Raw genomic sequence first — 16093 nt, forward strand, 5'->3', positions numbered from 1 at the left:
TCATCTATTTAGTTCAATATAAATATAAATACGTATAACTTAATTTAGAGTAAAAAAAGTAATTATTAATTTAAATAAATTTTATTGAGACTTATTTGTGAATATAGATATTATATATATTTTATAGATATATTAATCAAATTGAATTATTGATATTGATGTTAAGATTGATATTTAATGATTGATCTATTGAAATAGAAATGATATAAAAGTATGATTGATCTATTGAAATAGAAATGATATAAAAGTAGCAAGTCTTAACCTTATTTTCAGATACAATAAGATGGAATGTTAGATTTTGTGTTTTGATTGGGGGCTTAATGCAAATTATCAGCCCCAAGAAAAGAAAGTAAAATGATAAAACAAAGAAATCTGGAGTTGTACACAAACCTACAAACATATTTATTTATCAATATACACAAATCATGAAACTTGTATACAAACAAAAACCATGACTTTGACACAGCCCTCATACACAGAATGGGTAAGGTAAACACAATACCATGACTTGACTTTCATATGTTTATTGGATAGGTTTTAGACTTTGCCTATACATTATTTCTTTTAATACAAACTTTGTTTATTCATTTGTTACATTCCATACCACAAGCTGCTGGTAATTCTTTTCCAGCAATACTGCCATCAGTCTGCTTACCTTCATTTGGTTGTGCAGTTTTATACCCAAAACTGCCACAACCACCACCACACCCGCCACACCCACCACTCCCCCCACACCCACCGCTCTTTGCCAGGATTTCACCACCACATCCTCCACAACCACCACTATTTACGATATTTCCACACCCACCACCACATCCACCACCACAACCACCGCTCTTCACCATGTTTCCACACTCTGAACCGCAACCACCAGCGCCACATCCACCACAACCACCGCTCTTTACCATGTTTCCACGTCCACCGCTCTTCACCGTGTTTTGGTCACAATGGCTACTGAGTTTATCCTGGTTCAATGACATTGTTATGTTCTCTTTAGAATCTTCTTCTTTTATTGGTACAACTGCAATTCCTTCAGAAACATTGGCTTTTAGATCTGTACTTGAAGAGGATAAATTGGTTAGATTCATAGTCATCTCTTCCTTTCCAGACTTTTGTACTCTTTCATGATCAGTGTCAGCCTCCAACTTCTCTTCATTTACAGTTAGGCTATTATACCCTTTTTTCTTCCATGTGTGAAGGAGAAGAAAAGCTGTTAAGATTCCCGGCACCAACATCCATTCTTCCTTTATCTTTTTATTACAATAAAGAGAGTCAGTATCATTCTCAAACATTCAATTTGCAAAATAGGCAAAATTGCACGGTAGTAGTACCTTGATAACTCCAAATTTCAAGTCAAACAATGCCACTGCTCTTCCATACGGATATTCTGCAGAGAACTCGATGGCAGACATGAAATCCTGTTCACGATTATGTTTCTCACAATTTTTGGGCTCATAATCCAACTTCCTGCCCTGGTAAAATCTCACCTATACAAGCAATTTTTTTACAGTAAGTAGGAAAATTTTAAAGTCTTGCTGTAAACTTAATCCACAAAGGCCATTTAGAAGGGAGTATTTACTATTTAGTAGATGAACACGTTGCATATTGAAATAACTATATTGACTTGTATATGATATGAAATTTTCAACGTGTAACTATGTCAATTTTTTCTGGCCAATAAGAGATAATATCAGCATAATTTCTAGTTTGTTGATATGATAACAGACAACCGGAGGGATTTTCTGTTACGATCTCGATTCTCCAGCATATCATGGGATAATAAGGATCAAATCTCTGCAACACGGACAATACATACCAGTCTCTTGCCCACAAGCTTGAAAAGATGATCATCTTCACTGGATTTTTGTTGTAAATCTAAGAGCCATTGACCATCAATCAGAGACCACCCTGTCTTTACAAACTCAGCAAGATGGCATGATTCACCGGACATTTTTATGCCAATCACCTCCTTACTTGTTGGAATGTTATTCTTCCCCACCTTTGCCTTCAAAGAATCCCTTAAGGAAAAGAACCAACTTATCAAAAAGAAAATTAATAACCGAAAAAATGCAGTGCACTTTTATGATAATATTTGTAAATAAGTCATAAAGCTATCAAATAAAATGAGACACTAACATTGGGATTGTAAGAAAGTACTATCCAAGACTCCAAACTGCATTATAAGTATCTTTATCCTTTAGAGCTCTATAGGAATGTGATTTTACTAAAGAGATTGACTATGAACTTCTCAAATGGGATGTCCAACCAGTTCAAGGACTGAACATATATAGAAAATTTTGATAATCGTCTACAAAGATACTTAAGCTACAACGACCACAGTTTTAATATCACTTGCAATAGCAACATTACTTTAATAATGTAAACAACACGTTGATCTAAGAAGCTCAAACACTTGAGTTTGACATATGTGCACTTGGACACTTAGAAACTCTTTTTTTTTTCAACATAGAAATGCATAAACTTATCAACTCTGAAGTTTTTTCTTGTATAAAAGTAACATATACTTTTAAAACATGTATTTTGTTAAATGTGTCATTTTTGTGTTTGTGTCCTAGATTTTCAATAAAATGAAAAGTTACGGGTCCATGTTGCATCATATCTATGTCTTGTATCCATATGTGTACTTCTTAGGTGGTGTAACCATAAACCTTACCTCAATTGGAGGTTGATGACATCATTTCCTGCTTCATCAGTGACCTGCGTCCAACCCTTTGAGCGTTGCATCCTTGTGCAGGAAGGGAGAAAAGAAGTCCATCTGGATAGTTCTCGAGAACTAAACATATGAAGTTCCCGTTGAGCAGGGTGGGGAACGGTAAATGAGATAGCCACTCGGAGGGAAATTGGTTTTGAGCTTACATGGTCTGAAACTGGCTTCAGCTCCAACCATCTCTCCATTGACAGCTTAGAGGATGGAACAAGAATATCGTCTAGGCCTAGGGGAAGCGAAACGGAACCCAATGTTAAGGGGGTCCGTGTTATAGGAATATTGGAAGACCTACAGCATATGAGCTCCAACTTCAGATCTCCTTTAGGTTCACACTGAAAGGAAGCTACCTGCTTCACCCCCGTCTCAGATAATATACTTAGTTTCCATTTGGAATTGAATATAGCATCTGGCTGACTTTTCATAAATTGTACAAAAAGATTTCCTTTCAACCCTTCTGGTATGTTTTTAACTTCCACAAACTCCAACAGGACCTGAAAATTGAAACATGCAATCAATAACAATTGGTAGTAGGATAAGTTCATTTCCAAGTGCATACATTTGCATAAAAATGTTCATGGGAAAAATTGGGAATGGAGTATGAGAATAAATTGAGAAAAGGGAGCTACCTCAACCGTCTTTAATTCAGGAAGATGAACTATATTTTGACAGTCTTGGGATGAAACCACATCATCTCTAATCGTGTTAGTTGAAGCTGAATACGGATTGAGGACAAGAGGAGATGGGCAATTGCCTCTATACATTACCCCTGCCCTCCAGTACCTAGTACCAAATGTATCTTCCCACTGTTTAGTAGTTCCAGAGAACCCATTATCCAATTTCTTCCCTTTGGTTCGATCTGAATCCGTATCATCATGCTCCAAGACCACACCAAGTATTTTCTTCAAGTCTTTACAATAGGAAAGAGGGTGCAATTGATGAGAATGCCAAATTAGATCAATATCATATGTTGGGACACAAAAGCGCTTTAGGGACTTCTCCCTGTTGCTTTTGATTAAATACAGAAATCCTTTGTATCTAGCCACAGCTTCTTGAAGGAAAATTTCATTGCCCATGTGAGGTCGGGACACCTGTTCACATCAATTTCAGGACAAAACATATATGACGAAGGATTGAATGTTTCAACATTGAACGCGCTTGTATTTTCTAAATAATATATTTATAAAAGATTTCATTTTTGTACTGGAAGAAATGCAAATGTCTCCATTGAGAACGATGCAGAAAATGGACAAAGAACCAAAGATGTTTAGCTCTGGAGGAAATTTAAAAGAAAGATCATATAGAAAAAGTTTGAACTGGTAAGATCATAGCTTTCAATGATTTGTGTAAAGTCCACATGATGCATTAAAAACTTTGAGAAGATCCATTTTTAAAATAACCTTATTTTTTTGGAAACTAAGACAAAGTTCACTAGGCACCCTTGCAATAAAACTTATCCAAGTTATTAGTATCAGTACCTGATAAAAGAAGGGACCTTGTCTTTTAACAGCTGAAACTAAATCATATTTGGTGTATTTTTCAAGCCCTGATAGCACTTTTGAAACATCCTCTTGAGACTCGCTGGTTGAGTTGAAGTTGAAGGGCTCTTCAGGATATAATTCATTCCAAACTTCTTCAGTTTCTCTTGAACAAGAACTTCCAATTGTTGATTTAACATTGGAATTATCAAGTATCTTTCCATAAAGTTCCTCACAATCAGATTTGTAACGTACCTACACAAATTAAGAAAATATTTGTTAGCCATTTAACCACATAAATCATATTAGCAATGAACTCAATACATCAAAGTCTAGAATGTACAGGATTCAATCTGTGACAATGCCAAATCCATTCACAGTCAAAGGGGACAACTAAAGGTCCATCAAGTAGTGGGGATTCGGAATGTTTGGCAAGTAATGGAAGCCAGTAAGCATTGTACCTACAAATTGAATTTTCCACACTTCAGAAATCTGTCATCTAATGCGCAAATATCAATTTACAATTGAGTAGTAATCCATGAGATATAACTTTCGGCCAAAACCACTGTAGACATAAACAAGTACACTTGAGTGGTAATAGAAAAATATTTGAACAAATGAATATACTGTCTTTCTAAGATGTATAATTGAATTTTTCTTCACCCATTCGCTTAATCTTTTGAGTCAATGGGTGATTTATCAACTTCTCTACATTTACACATTGAAAACAAGTGAAACAAAAATTAACCTCTATATTTATTACCTATAAATAGCCCTTTCAAGGCTAGGGCTTTCATAAAGGAATCGACTCCGATCGACCGCAGAGAGAAACTGAAGCTGACGTTTAGCTGCAGCTACCAGATCAACACCTATTTCAATCTGTTGTGCTTCTACCCATTCAAGCTCTTGATTCTTCTCCATTTTGCAGAACAAGTCTATGAATTGAAAACCCATTTCAGAAAAAAACATTCTAACTACCATCCATTGTTCAATTACTTGCATATAACTAACTCATCAATCATAGTGATAACTGGGGGTTGTTACAATACTCTTTTGAGAATTAGTAAAAATTTCATCCGTCAATGAAAACGTCGGTTAAAGACAGAGAATAATAATCAATTCTCAAAGAGTAATTCCAATTTCTCAGAAGTTATTAGAAATCCAGCATCAAAATCATCAGCATCATCATCGATATCACTTTACTTTTTAATTTTTCTAATTTTCTTTCGATTCTAACTATGGTAATCGTGAAGTAACACAAGATCGAAAATTAAGAGAATTTATTACCTTAAAGTTCCTTGAGCATGCGAGATTTGGAGATAAGAACTGTAAAACGACGAAAAGAGAAAAAGGGGTGGAAAATATAAATAAATATACAGAGAGAAATGACGGAGAAGGAAGAAAAATGTCATCTTTATATATATATTAAAGAACAGGAAGAAAAAGGGAGGTGGTGGAAGCTTGAGCAAGTTGGCAGTTAGGAGGAAGTTGCAAATGTCGATATCAATTATAGTTATCAAAAAAATCTAAGAGAAATTTCTAAGGAAAGGTTATGGAAATGATTGAAAATTATGGTTTTTATCTCAAACCCAATTACTTGGTTGATCTTTCTTCTAAACTCAACATTATTAAGAATCAAATCAACTGCAAATAACACCAATAATTTGTCTACTATCCAATTTCATTCATTTTTTCTATGGGTCGGCTTTTAATAATTTAGTTTCACGTTTGTGTTTATTTGGTCTCTTAAGTTTTTTTTTTTTTGTCATTTTCTTGTGTGATTAATAAATTAAAATGGTTCAAACTTCAACACCAATTCGTGATAAGTACATCCATCATAGCACGATGTCTTATCCCAAGTTTCATCTTGATTTTTTTTTCATATAATCTCTAACACCAACTCTGCACTCGACATCCCTAACCTACACACCATGTTTCAAGAGGTTCCAATCAAACCATCTCCTCTAACATCCCACAAAATCGAGCCCTATTAGCCTTTGATACTTTCTCCACCAAGCAACAAAGAATCAGCTACCATAATTTCTTTGCCTACTTACATCTGAGAAAGATATGTTGATTCTATTCTTCGTCTTTCCCACAACACCTACACCTACACCATCAGGGATGTGTTTCTAGAAAAGATTGTAATTAGAAGGTAGTATATTGTCGAACACTCTCTATATAAAAAAACCTCACTTTATTTAGAACTTTAATAGCCCAAAGTTTTTTCTACCACGGGTCCTCGCTAAAACTTATAGGCAACATTTTGTCAATGAACAATTTATAGGCACTCCTAGCCGTAAAAATATATTTGTCGTTCAAATCTCATCCTTATTTTAAAACAAAAGCACAATTAATAAATTAAACAAAAACAACCCAATTCAACCTAGAACCTAAGAAAAAGATTAAAGATTGTTTGGTAGAGAATCTAAATTATGTTCTATGTTTCAAATTCACTTAAGTTCAGCAAAACTGTTTTTGGATTTTAGGATCTAAACCGTGCAAATTATGAAAACATTTTTTTTATATCCAAAATTTGAATTTTACATTTTCAAAAGGAGAATTATATTAAATACATATAAAAACATTTAGAAATACAATATGATTATTTTTTTTTTTTGATATAATATGTATTAGGTGATGTATTATAAATTATATAATAATACAAAATAATAATTATATAAACTTTTCTGTTAAATACAAATTTGGTTTCTAAAATCTTTTAAAAGGATAGAATTTAGTCTCTATAGTTTATAACTTAAAATTTAATCCTTGTGGTTTGATAACATCATAAACAATAGTCTTGCTCGTAGGACTATTTAGGAAGATTGTGAAATTCTAAGGATTATATGTGAACTTTTATCAACTATAAACTATACTCTAACATTTTTCGAAACAAGGGTGACTAAATTATAATTTAACTAATTTTTTAAACATAAATTAAATTCATAAATAAATTAATAATAATTTATTAGTACTAAATTTTGGTGGATAAATAACACTAGTTTTATAATTTATAAATATGTATAATATGAAACACATTTAAACTTTTTAAAAACTAGAATTCATTTTTTAAATATAACGTCAAACACATATCTAAAATCATAAAATACAACTCTGTTTTCATTTTTGTTTTTAGATTTTGTAGCAAACATGGGAGGTAAATCTAAAAATAATATAGTTTTTTGTAAAAAAAATTATTATGAAAATAAGGTGAGGATATAAATAAATGACATAATAAGTGGAAGAGAAAGATATTGACAAAAATAGGGGTGAAAAGTTTTGTGAATTTTTTATCTTACATCTTGAGTTCAGTTAGTTTGTTTTTTCCTTTTCAAACTCACGATTCTTTGCAACTTAGGAATAAAAAAACGTTCAAAAGTGGAAATCATGGACTTGAACTTCTAAAAATCGTGAACTTAGTTATAACCTCTTTTTGTCTAATATGGTAATAGAAATAAAAGGTGAGGTGATTCGGGTGAAAATCGTGAACGGATGAAATCATTTTTGTTTTTCACTATTTATTTTAAACAAATAGGAAGATGCGATGGGTTACATTTCATACTTTCCTTCTATGGATAAAGAAAACATGAATAAACGAATCTTATCATAATTTGCAAAAATCGAAACCAAATTAGTTGACAACCACATCGAACAAGAATCATCAATAATCCAATTCCCTTTTCTAATCGGAAAATCAAACGGATGTTATCTCCTCTCAATTTCCTCCCAACTTCCCGCCGCGTGGCAGTAATCGGCGCCGGTGCCGGTGGCCTCGTCACTGCCCGTGAGCTCGGCCGCGAGGGCCACCATGTCGTCGTTTTCGAACGTAATACTCGAATCGGAGGGACCTGGGTATATTCCTCAGAGATTGAATCCGACCCACTTGGACTCGACCCAAATCGGACCCGAATTCACAGCAGTCTCTACAAATCTCTACGCACCAATCTCCCCAGAGAACTCATGGGGGTCCGCGATTACCCTTTTGTTCCTCGAGAAGGGGAGGATAGAGATCCGAGGCGATTTCCAAGTCACCGGGAGGTTCTGAAGTATTTAGAAGATTTCGCTAATGAATTTGGGATTTGTAAATTGGTGAGATTTGGAACTGAGGTGGTATTTGCTGGTCTGGAGGAGGTTGGGAAATGGAGGATTGAATTTAGATGTGAAAATGGGGATGTTGAAGAAGACCTTTTTGATGCTCTGGTTGTTTGTGTTGGCAATTATTCACAGCCTCGAGTGGCAGAGATTCCTGGTAAAAGAACATGAAAATTTCTTCAGTTCAGTCCAATTGTTTACTATTAGTTTGTGTTTATGGTTAGGTAGTTATGACCTCTCTTTAAATGAAAAATCAAGGTTGAGGGAGGAGATAGAATTGGTATCATATATTTTAGCCTCTAGTAATGGGAGTTCTGGACATTTTAGATAAGATTAACTACTCTTGGATGTAGCTTGTCCATTAATTTCAATCCTTGTAGCCTTTGTCTACGTTGATTGTGCAAGTTAAGAATAAGGAAACAATGACAACTATTTCATTCCCTTTATGCTGCTCAAGGGGCTATGAACAATTGTCTCGTGAATGCAACACTTCAATCACGAGATCCAACGAATGTCTAAGTAATTGTATAGAAAAGAGAGAATTGAAGGAAAAACTCTTTGTATTCTTTTCTTGTTATTGTTTTGTAAAACTTGTAAGAAAACCAATAGGTATAGACTTGTATAATGTTGTGTCTTTCGAGAAAAAACCTACTCTTTTGTTAAGTGTTGTTTATGTCATCATTTTTGCTCATAATATAAGGTTTCTTCTTTTGGTTTTAGTCTTTATTTTTGGTTATTCTAATCTCCTTACGTTGTTTCTTGTGTCTGCCTATAAGAACACAGAATGGCAAGCTTGTGACAGGCTATTTATTTATTCTTTTTCTCTCCAGGGATGAGGGATTGACTTGTGCATTATCTTATAATGACGAAAACACTCTTTTCAGGGATTGATGGATGGCCTGGGGAGCAATTACATAGTCACAATTATCGTGATCCCGAACCATTTCGGGGTAAGGTACATTCAGATTGCTGTATTTCTATGTCGATTCACTGAGATTACTTATAATGTAGGTCTAGGGGAAGGCCATATTTTCTGAATCTAAACCCAGTTGTATGAATTTTTAGTTTTTTTTCTTCAGTAAGTCTTTCCATTCATGTGATGAAACAACCATGGATGTTCTGAAAACTTATGTCTTTGAGGTCTTATAGATATGAATCTGTTGAGGCCACCAATATATAAATAGAATGTCTTTAATTCCTTTTTTTCTTTTGGGATAGGTTGTTGTCTTGATAGGTTATTCTTCGAGTGGTACAGACATTTCTCAGGAGCTCATTGGGGTTGCCAAAGAAATTCATATTGCTTGGAGATCAACTAAAACAGAGCTTTTGAACACAGAATCAATTAACAGTAATGTGTCATTTCATCCAATGGTATAAGTGAGCATATTGCAGGGATTTTTTAAAAAGCATTTTCTTAATGAGATCTTTAATGTCCGAATATTTTCTTAAAAACTTCAGATTGAAAGTGTCCATAAAGATGGGGCAGTGGTTTTTCAAGACGGGTGCGTTGTTTTGGCTGATATTATTCTGCATTGCACTGGGTATGGTATTAAACTCTTTTGAGCTTTCGATGTCGGTAGAGGCAAATGAGAAAGACAACATTTATCAAAGCAATGATGGACATTAGATTAGACAACGTGTAGATGGCAATCATGTTATGAGGATAGTGAACAACAGGGCTTAAACTTCCAGTGATTAGAAAACTGCTAAATATATCCCTGTATGATCCCTTATCTACAAGTTTCAAAACTAAGTTGGGGCAAATAATTAACCAACTTCTTTTGAAGTGGGAGAAAATCTAATTTTGAAGTGAAGTATAAGCTTTTTGTGTTAATTAGTGACCTATAAGAACATGGGATCTTGTATTTGGGTTCCAATAATGTCATTTCCTCTCCAGTTAGTGTTGATTCTTACTCGCTGGGTCTTGTATAAATTTTTAAGTTCACAAGTGAGATGGAGTGTTGAAGTATTGATTGTTATTGCAATTCTTGCAGTTGGTTGACAACATTTATATGCATGTTCTTGTTTAAGGTACAAATATCATTTCCCTTTTCTTGAAACCAATGGCATTGTTACGGTGGACAACAACCGTGTAGGACCCCTATACAAGCATGTCTTCCCCCCAGCATTGGCCCCAGGGCTTTCCTTTGTTGGGTTACCATTTAAGGCAAGTATCCAATTGCGGTACGAACTTCAGATTTTGTTTATGGTTTGAATAAATTCTTATGCTATAATTTGTACTGCAGGTTGTTCCTTTTCCCTTGTTTGAGCTTCAAAGCAATTGGATTGCTGGTGTTTTATCAAACAGGATTGCACTTCCATCAAAAGAGGAAATGTTGGCAGATGTTAAAGCTTTCTATGAAAATCTTGAAGCTTTTGGGAAGCCCAAGCATCGGACCCATGAATTGGGTGATGATATGGTATGTTTTATGCTTGATCACAACCCTGAATGATTATTTTGTGAGGTTCCCACAAGCATTAACATAAAGCCCAATCGTCATGTTTTATGCTAACTATGTTTTTAGACGAATGCATACCAAACTAATTACCTATATAATATATCAAATTTGTTCTTTTGCTTACATTTTGCATGGATATCATAATGCAGCCTGCCTACTTGGACTGGCTTGCAGCAGTATGTGGTTGTCCTGCCTATGAAGAATGGAGAAAGGAAATGTACATTGCTACTCATATGAATAAAGTGGCCAATCTCAGGTCATACCGTGACGATTGGCACGACAATGAGTTGATTCGTCAAGCTTATGAAGAATTTAGCAAGTATGCAACAAATGAAGGAAGTGGGAACCACTCGAAATTGAGTGTTTGATAAGATTGGTTGTATACATGTTACATAATTTATGTGTTGTTGATTAATGAAAATAATAGTAGTATGGGATCGCCCATTTTCTTTACAAGTGCTCAGAATATTTGATAAATGAAAAGTTAGAGGTCCTTGGATCCATGCAAACTCTCACAAAAGACTGATTTCAACCCAGAGCTTAGTTAGAAAAATGAATAACTTTTAAATCGAAATTAGAATCTATAATAGTCACTATTTGAATTTCACTTCACAGTTCATGTTCTCAAACATGATATTAGAATGCAATAGTCATTTAAGTGCAAATTGTACTTGATTGAATTATAATTTATGAGTTAAAATATAAAGGTAAAAATGTATGAATACTTCAAATTGTCTTTAAATATTTCCTCTTTCACAAAATTTGACATCACCTCTTTTTCATGCCGTGATTGTTTTCTTTACAAAATCTACACTTTTTTCTGTCATCCATGCCTATTTCTACACTTTTGAACTTCTTTCCATGCCATGTTTTCTGATCTCTTCTTGAATGGTTGAAACTAAAGTTTACAAAAGAATTTGGGCACGAAATACTTTGTTCTTTATTGTGAATTAGCCAACTTTTGAAGATACTAATTAATAGTATAATACTACAACGTGCATGTGAACTGGGCAGCAAGACGACGATTCAAAATTAAATCTTGTTCTACTTTTGCCCTGAATTTCCTCCCCTCGCCTCAACCGACGACTATGCAACAGTCCCGGCGCGTGGCAGTGATCGGCGCCGGTGCCGGAGGTCTTGTCTCGGCACGGGAACTTTCCCGCGAGGGTCACCATGTGGTCGTATTCGAACGGAATACTCAAATCGGAGGGACCTGGGTATACTCGCCCGAAATTGAATCCGACCCACTTGGAATCGACCCGAATCGGACCCGAATGCACAGCAGCCTCTACAAATCTCTACGCACCAATCTTCCCAGAGAACTCATGGGAGTCCGTGATTACCCTTTTGTTCCTCGAGAAGGGGAGGATCGAGATCCGAGGCGATTTCCAAGTCATCCAGAGGTTTTGAAGTATTTGGAAGATTTCGCTAATGAATTTGGGATTTGTAAATTGGTGAGATTTAGAACTGAGGTGGTGTTTGCTGGTTTGGAGGAGGTTGGGAAATGGAGGGTTGAATTCAGATGTGAAAATGGGGATGTTGATTATGACATTTTTGATGCTGTGGTTGTTTGTGTTGGGAACTATTCGGAGCCTCATGTAGCAGAGATTCCTGGTATGAGAACAAGAAAAACTCTTCAATTAAATCCAATTGTTTACTGTTTAAATGAATATGAAGGTTGAGGAGGAGATAGAATTGGCATTTTATTCTCTTTTCCCACTAGCAATTAGAGTTCTGTACAATTTAGATAAGATTAACTACTCTTATCCATTAGTTTCAATTCTTGCAGGTTTTGTATAGGTTGATTGTGCAAGAGTAAATTATGAGAAGAATAAGGAAACACAAACTTTAATGAATGAATTTACATTGTTTCCTTAAGAGAATTTTGTCCTTCTATGGTGCTGTTCAAGGTGTCATGAACTTGTCTTCCAGTCTAAGACAGGATTACTAACTTGTGAATAGAATACTTCAACAACATGACTCAACGAACACTTTAATATCTATTAATTATATAGAAATGAGAAACAATTGGAGGAACAATTTTTTGTGTGTTTTTTTCCTTGTAGACCTTATAAAGAAACCACATATTTATAGACTTGGATAGAGTTTTGTCTTTTGAGAAGAGGCATATCCTCAAACAACATACCTTCTCACGAAAAGTTATGACTTCCAAATTTAAAAACAAATAAATTTTTATTCATATTTTCCAACAGGTTGATTGTGTTCTTGCTCGTTTTCTGTCATTTTTTTCATAATATACAAGCTTTTGTGTTTTGGTTTTAGTGTTTTTTTTTTTATTCATGTACTCTTTTTATGCTGTCTTGTGTCTGCCAGTCTATAGGAAAGTTTCCGACAGGAGTTTTCTCTCTCTCTCTCTTTTGGGATAAGGGACTGACTAGTACATTGTCTTTTAATAAGAAGATGATCTTTTCAGGGATTGATGGATGGCCTGGGGAGCAAGTGCATAGTCACAATTATCGTGATTCAGAACCATTTCGAGGTAAGGTACATTACATTCAGATTGCTCTGCATATTCTATGTCAATTTACACGACTTCACTGATATTGTACGTGTTGAGGAGGGCCATATCTTGTGATTCTAAACTCTGTTGTATTCATTTTAATTTTTGTATTTCAGTAACTTTTTCCATTTGTGTGATGATTGGAAAAAGACTGTTGATCTACAAACCTGTGTCTTTGATGTCTGGTATATATGAATCCGTTGATGCAAATATAAACAGAACATGTTTAATTCCTTCTTCTTTTTCCTCTCTTTTGGGACAGGTTGTTGTCTTGATAGGCTATTCCTTTAGTGGTATGGACATTTCTCAGGAGCTCAATGGGGTTGCCAAAGAAATTCATATTGCTTGCAGATCAGCTAAAACAGAGCTTTTGGACACACAATCAATTATTAGTAATGCGTCATTTCATCCACTGGTATTAGTGAGGAGGGGATTTCTATTTCTGAATCAGGTCTTTAAGGTCCTAATAGTTACTTTACAAACTGCAGATCAAAAGTCTCCGTGAAGACGGGACAATGGTCTTTCAAGACGGATGCGTTATTTCAGCTGATGTTATTCTACATTGCACTGGGTATGCTATTATAGATTGTTTTGAGTTTTCAATGTAGGTGGAAGCAGAGAAATGACGGACATTACACAACATGTCCATTGCAATCTTGTTGAACAAAGTTTAAACTTCTAATTATTAGAAAACTGCTAAATACATTTCTGTAGGATCTCTTCTCTACAAAATATGAAACTAAGTTGGTGCAAATATCGAATAAATGGAAGTTTAAATAATTAACCTTCTCTAAAAAGGGTGAAAGAATAACATTGTACTGAAGTTCAGGCTTTTAAGTCGATTGACAGTTTAACATGGAATAAGAACATGAGGTTTGTATTAGTTAATTTTTGGGCCTTCTAAAAATTTCCAAATTCACAAGTGAGATGCAGTGTTGAAGTATTGGTAATTATCAAAAGAATTGCAGGTAGTTGATATCATTCATATGCATGTTCTTGTTGAAGGTACAAATATCATTTCCCTTTTCTTGAAACCAACGGCATTGTTACAGTGGACGACAACCGTGTAGGACCTCTATACCAGCATGTCTTCCCCCCAGCATTGGCCCCAGGGCTTTCCTTTGTTGGGTTACCATTTAAGGCAAGTTTTCGATTGTAGTACGAACTTCGAGTTTGGTTTATGGTTGAAATAAATTCCTGTGCTATTTGTACTGCAGGCTGTTCCTTTGCCCATCTTTGAGCTTCAAAGCAATTGGATTGCTGGTGTTTTATCAAACAGGATTGCACTTCCATCAAAAGAGGAAATGTTGGCAGATGTTAAAGCTTTCTATGAAGATCTTGAAGCTTTTGGGAAGCCCAAGCATCGGACCCATGAATTGGGTGATGATATGGTATGTTTTATGCTTGATCACAACCCTGAATGATTATTTGTGAGGTTCCCACAAGCATTAACATAAAACTTTTGTGAAGAAACGTGCAATTGAAAACTAACTTACCATTTACTAAAAAAAAAAACTCTATTTTCGTTAGTTGTAATATTACTCATCAACTTTCACTAATAAAATTTCATAAATGTTTTAGAATTTTAAACAAACTTCAAGACTTATGATTATGTGGTGATGAGATGACCTAAAACAATGTGATGATTTAAATTTTCACTCTAGGTTACTGCTACATCATTTCATATTCCAATTTTTGTTCAAATTATATTTCAAGTATTTTTTAACATTTTGAAAGTTTAAGAGTAATATTGTAACTTTTGAAAGTATATAAGTATTTTTTTATATGGATGGTAAAGTTTAGGGGTGTTTTTTATAATTTAACCATAAAAAAGGAAAATAATTAGTTTCAAACTTGAAATTGACTAAAAGTTCCAAATTACTACTTATCTGCATATAAACCTACTTGTGGTTTTTGTGTTAGAACCCTAACCCAAGTGAACATTGGTGGTAAAGGTGATGTTTTGATCTATAGAGATTTTTTTTTTTTTGGGTTCAAATCCCATATCATAAATTTGGCCCACTTGATTATCATTTTGCTTTATGTTTATGTATTTTTTATGCAAATCAAACTCATGAAGCTCTATAACATATCAACTTTGTACTTTTGCTTATATGTTTGTATGGATGTTACAATGCAGCCTGTGTATTGTAACTGGCTTGCAACAACTTGTGGTTGTCCAGCCTTTGAAGAATGGAGGAAGAAAATGTACATTGCTATTGGTATTTATAAAAAGGCCAATCTCGAGACATATCGTGATGATTGGCAGGACAATGAGTTGATTCGTCAAGCTTACGAGGAATTCAGCAAGTATAAATACAAATGAAAGGACACTCAAAACCACATAGTTTTGAATGCTTCATAAGATTGGTTCTATATGTGTACAATACATATTTATCTAATGTGTTGTTGATTACAAATGTTGGATCCTGATTTGAAAATAATATCAACTTATTGGAACATATTGAATTGCCCATCGTCTTGGTGATTTGGTTAAAAGTCATCAAAATATGCTTCTACAAAATCTTCAAAAACTATGTTGAAATTTTTAGTTGAGCAATTAACCTCAAAGTTTATAAAAAAGAAAAGTTATTTTATACCCTAAAGTGTTGTTTTCTCCATTTTATCCTCAAATTTATTTCTTCACGTCTTTTTTGATAAACAATTGCAGGATTGTCGTTGAAATAGTAAGAAGATTGTCGTTGAAAGAGTAAGAATAGTGGAATATTCTTGATCTCACCTAGGTGTTTATGGTTTCACGACTACAAACACTCACATCATGTGGAGTGGTACCAACACACTTTATCACAAAAAA

The 16093-nt window shown here is 34.5% G+C and overlaps 3 protein-coding genes across 3 annotated transcripts; 2 read left to right on the top strand and 1 right to left on the bottom strand.

The window, feature by feature from the left end:
- Window positions 1-373: 373 nt before the first annotated feature.
- LOC101219844 (glycine-rich domain-containing protein 1) lies at window positions 374-5645 on the bottom strand. The gene is made up of 9 exons (XM_004150600.3): window positions 5491-5645; window positions 4967-5138; window positions 4547-4664; window positions 4204-4458; window positions 3355-3816; window positions 2675-3219; window positions 1817-2018; window positions 1332-1487; window positions 374-1250 (listed from the first exon to the last, which is right to left on the bottom strand). The coding sequence occupies exons 2-9, from the start codon at window positions 5122-5124 to the stop codon at window positions 585-587; spliced, it is 2562 nt and encodes an 853-aa protein (XP_004150648.1). The 5' UTR covers window positions 5125-5138; window positions 5491-5645; the 3' UTR covers window positions 374-584.
- Window positions 5646-7743: 2098 nt separating this feature from the next.
- On the top strand, window positions 7744-11272 carry LOC116401639 (flavin-containing monooxygenase FMO GS-OX-like 3). The gene is made up of 7 exons (XM_031881847.1): window positions 7744-8455; window positions 9183-9253; window positions 9517-9669; window positions 9757-9839; window positions 10330-10465; window positions 10545-10718; window positions 10907-11272. Exons 1-7 carry the CDS (start codon window positions 7909-7911, stop codon window positions 11123-11125), a joined length of 1383 nt encoding a protein of 460 aa, XP_031737707.1. The 5' UTR covers window positions 7744-7908; the 3' UTR covers window positions 11126-11272.
- Window positions 11273-11483: 211 nt separating this feature from the next.
- LOC101212991 (flavin-containing monooxygenase FMO GS-OX-like 3) lies at window positions 11484-15749 on the top strand. Its single transcript, XM_011652113.2, has 7 exons — window positions 11484-12371; window positions 13192-13262; window positions 13541-13693; window positions 13767-13849; window positions 14284-14419; window positions 14496-14669; window positions 15419-15749. The coding sequence occupies exons 1-7, from the start codon at window positions 11846-11848 to the stop codon at window positions 15602-15604; spliced, it is 1329 nt and encodes a 442-aa protein (XP_011650415.2). The 5' UTR covers window positions 11484-11845; the 3' UTR covers window positions 15605-15749.
- Window positions 15750-16093: the final 344 nt, after the last annotated feature.

This window comes from Cucumis sativus, chromosome 3 (assembly GCF_000004075.3).
Source record: "Cucumis sativus cultivar 9930 chromosome 3, Cucumber_9930_V3, whole genome shotgun sequence".
NCBI lineage: Eukaryota > Viridiplantae > Streptophyta > Magnoliopsida > Cucurbitales > Cucurbitaceae > Cucumis > Cucumis sativus.

Excerpts from the sequence above, each read along its gene's own strand:
- LOC116401639 (XM_031881847.1), top strand. The coding sequence starts at position 7,909 with ATGTTATCTCCTCTCAATTTCCTCCCAACTTCCCGCCGCGTGGCAGTA. Across the intron at positions 8,456-9,182 it reads TCGAGTGGCAGAGATTCCTG|GGATTGATGGATGGCCTGGG; the intron begins GTAAAAGAACAT and ends CACTCTTTTCAG. Across the intron at positions 10,466-10,544 it reads TTGTTGGGTTACCATTTAAG|GTTGTTCCTTTTCCCTTGTT; the intron begins GCAAGTATCCAA and ends TTTGTACTGCAG.
- LOC101219844 (XM_004150600.3), bottom strand. The coding sequence starts at position 5,124 with ATGGAGAAGAATCAAGAGCTTGAATGGGTAGAAGCACAACAGATTGAA. Across the intron at positions 4,665-4,966 it reads CTTGAAAGGGCTATTTATAG|GTACAATGCTTACTGGCTTC; the intron begins GTAATAAATATA and ends TTCAATTTGTAG. Across the intron at positions 1,488-1,816 it reads AGCTTGTGGGCAAGAGACTG|GTGAGATTTTACCAGGGCAG; the intron begins GTATGTATTGTC and ends TTGCTTGTATAG.
- LOC101212991 (XM_011652113.2), top strand. The coding sequence starts at position 11,846 with ATGCAACAGTCCCGGCGCGTGGCAGTGATCGGCGCCGGTGCCGGAGGT. Across the intron at positions 12,372-13,191 it reads TCATGTAGCAGAGATTCCTG|GGATTGATGGATGGCCTGGG; the intron begins GTATGAGAACAA and ends TGATCTTTTCAG. Across the intron at positions 14,670-15,418 it reads ATGAATTGGGTGATGATATG|CCTGTGTATTGTAACTGGCT; the intron begins GTATGTTTTATG and ends GTTACAATGCAG.